This window comes from Ricinus communis, chromosome 10, assembly GCF_019578655.1.
Source record: "Ricinus communis isolate WT05 ecotype wild-type chromosome 10, ASM1957865v1, whole genome shotgun sequence".
NCBI lineage: Eukaryota > Viridiplantae > Streptophyta > Magnoliopsida > Malpighiales > Euphorbiaceae > Ricinus > Ricinus communis.
This window is the reverse complement of record NC_063265.1, coordinates 18,027,831-18,029,789: the sequence shown is the minus strand read 5'-3', so window position 1 is coordinate 18,029,789 and position 1,959 is coordinate 18,027,831. Positions and strand designations below refer to the sequence as shown.

Sequence of the window (1,959 nt, the reverse complement as noted above, 5' to 3'; positions counted from 1 at the left end):
CGCAGTCCTATCTATCCACCATCCACCTCTCGAAACACAGCATCTTGAGTGCCTATACATTGGCATGTGATCATGTTTGGACATAGAATTGAGTCGTTGGGAATGATCGGAGCCAGGTGGTCTTGTTTTACCACGGTATCTTTCATGGCTACATTATTATTATTATTATTATAACCATACTTAGCAAACGATGAGTTTCAGGGATAAACACGAAAAAGAGATGGGAATTAATGGAACATTACGACAATCGGCTGACTAAAACGGAAATCAACAAGACTCCCGTGTCTCTAACAGATTTTGTCCAATAACAAACCATTAAGTGGTTCATGCTTCAAAGCCAGAAATCATCCAAATTCATTGCCGTACTTCACCTCAAATTCAAGTCTTGCTCCTATTTTCTAAATCCTTAAAACTATCCAACCAATGTAATCAGGCACCAAATTGGCAACCCTTTCTATTAATTTCTTTTTAAGTTGCTCATCACATAATTCAGTAAAGATTGCAATTTTAATTTTATATAAGTACTTTTTTTTAACTTATAATTTCATTCAGAATTATATATTAAATTACATAAAAACTTAAAAGTGTTTAAAATACTTTTAAAATATAATTTATAGATATTATTAAATTTTGATTAAAACTTAATATATATTTAAATGAACCAAATTCAAAGCATTTAAACAAAAGAAAAAACTCATAATTGGTTCTAGAACATAAGAGAAAGAATTAATAGGAGTGAGTTTGACTTGATGGAAAGCTGGCGTCACACTACTGCTCAATCACATGCAGATATCCAATAATTATTTAATCTTTCTTCCGCATAAGAAGGTGCATGCCTTCTGCCTTCCCTTTCAATTCTTACCTAAATTTAGCCTTTCCTTTGGGCACCAACCAGAAAAACACAAAAACATCTCGCTTCCGGTGAAACCCAATTGACTCGGAGTTTACATTTTAAAATTAATTGCTAGACTTCCACGCATCAACAATTACCTGTGATTTTAATTTCTTCTAGAAAAAGCATTACTCAGATTTGAATCCCGCGTCTACTCCATTCAAAGTAATGATCAATGAGATTATAAATTTTCGTCTTCAAATTCTACATTTCAACAAGGGAACGATCTTAATGACATAACATTTCAACGACTAAATAACAGTAATTTAAACTGGTTTTTCCGTTTTTATTTATCAGAATATACCTTAAACATGAGAAAAACATACAAAACATCACATTAGCATCTCTCGAACATGAAATTTAAACTCACAAACCCTAACACACAAATTAGTAAAATTTAACCTCGAACAGGCTTAAACGATGTCAGTTCCCTAAACTTCTCCCATGGCTTCTCCCAAACAACCGCCTCATATTTCTTGCTGTCTCCACCGCTTACGGCCAAAACAAGCTTATAATTCGTACCGGCAACAACCTGAGATTCGCCTTTGACAATGCTCTTAAGCTCCAGATTAGTCTTTGATCGCTTATTGTATTCCCTGACTGCAAACTTTCCGATCTCCACCACGTGAGGGTCTGTCAAGTTATTGATCGGACCCCATCCTCCTACCAAATCACCACCACCTCCCAGGCCAGGACCAGCGGCAGAGACAGCCGCCACGAGGAAGACAAGGCCGAGAAGGAAACAGTGTCTTTTCATTTGTAACCGTTGGATAGTTTTTCCTCTCTCTTTTTCTTTTACTAGTGACCGTTTTCGTGAATGCGGGGAATGGAAGAGTCTGGAAAGATATTTATAGAGGATTAGGGATAAGATTATTGACCTTGGGATTTGCGAAAAATTACAGGGAGAACCTTACGCGGCGATAGCTATTGGTGGCCCACAGAACTTAAGAGTCTTTTCAGTTAAGAGACGTGGCAAGGAAGTGGGTTTTTTCTTTTTCTTTATTTTGCTTAATTGATAAGTATTTTTCTTTTTCAACAAATTGATGAGTATTTAGGTATTAGGTAAG

The 1,959-nt window shown here is 35.9% G+C and overlaps 1 protein-coding gene across 1 annotated transcript; it reads right to left on the bottom strand.

The window, feature by feature from the left end:
* Positions 1-1,154: 1,154 nt before the first annotated feature.
* LOC8268096 (cysteine proteinase inhibitor 5) lies at positions 1,155-1,737 on the bottom strand. Its single transcript, XM_002531125.4, has one exon. It carries the CDS (start codon positions 1,647-1,649, stop codon positions 1,290-1,292), a length of 360 nt encoding a protein of 119 aa, XP_002531171.1. The 5' UTR covers positions 1,650-1,737; the 3' UTR covers positions 1,155-1,289.
* Positions 1,738-1,959: the final 222 nt, after the last annotated feature.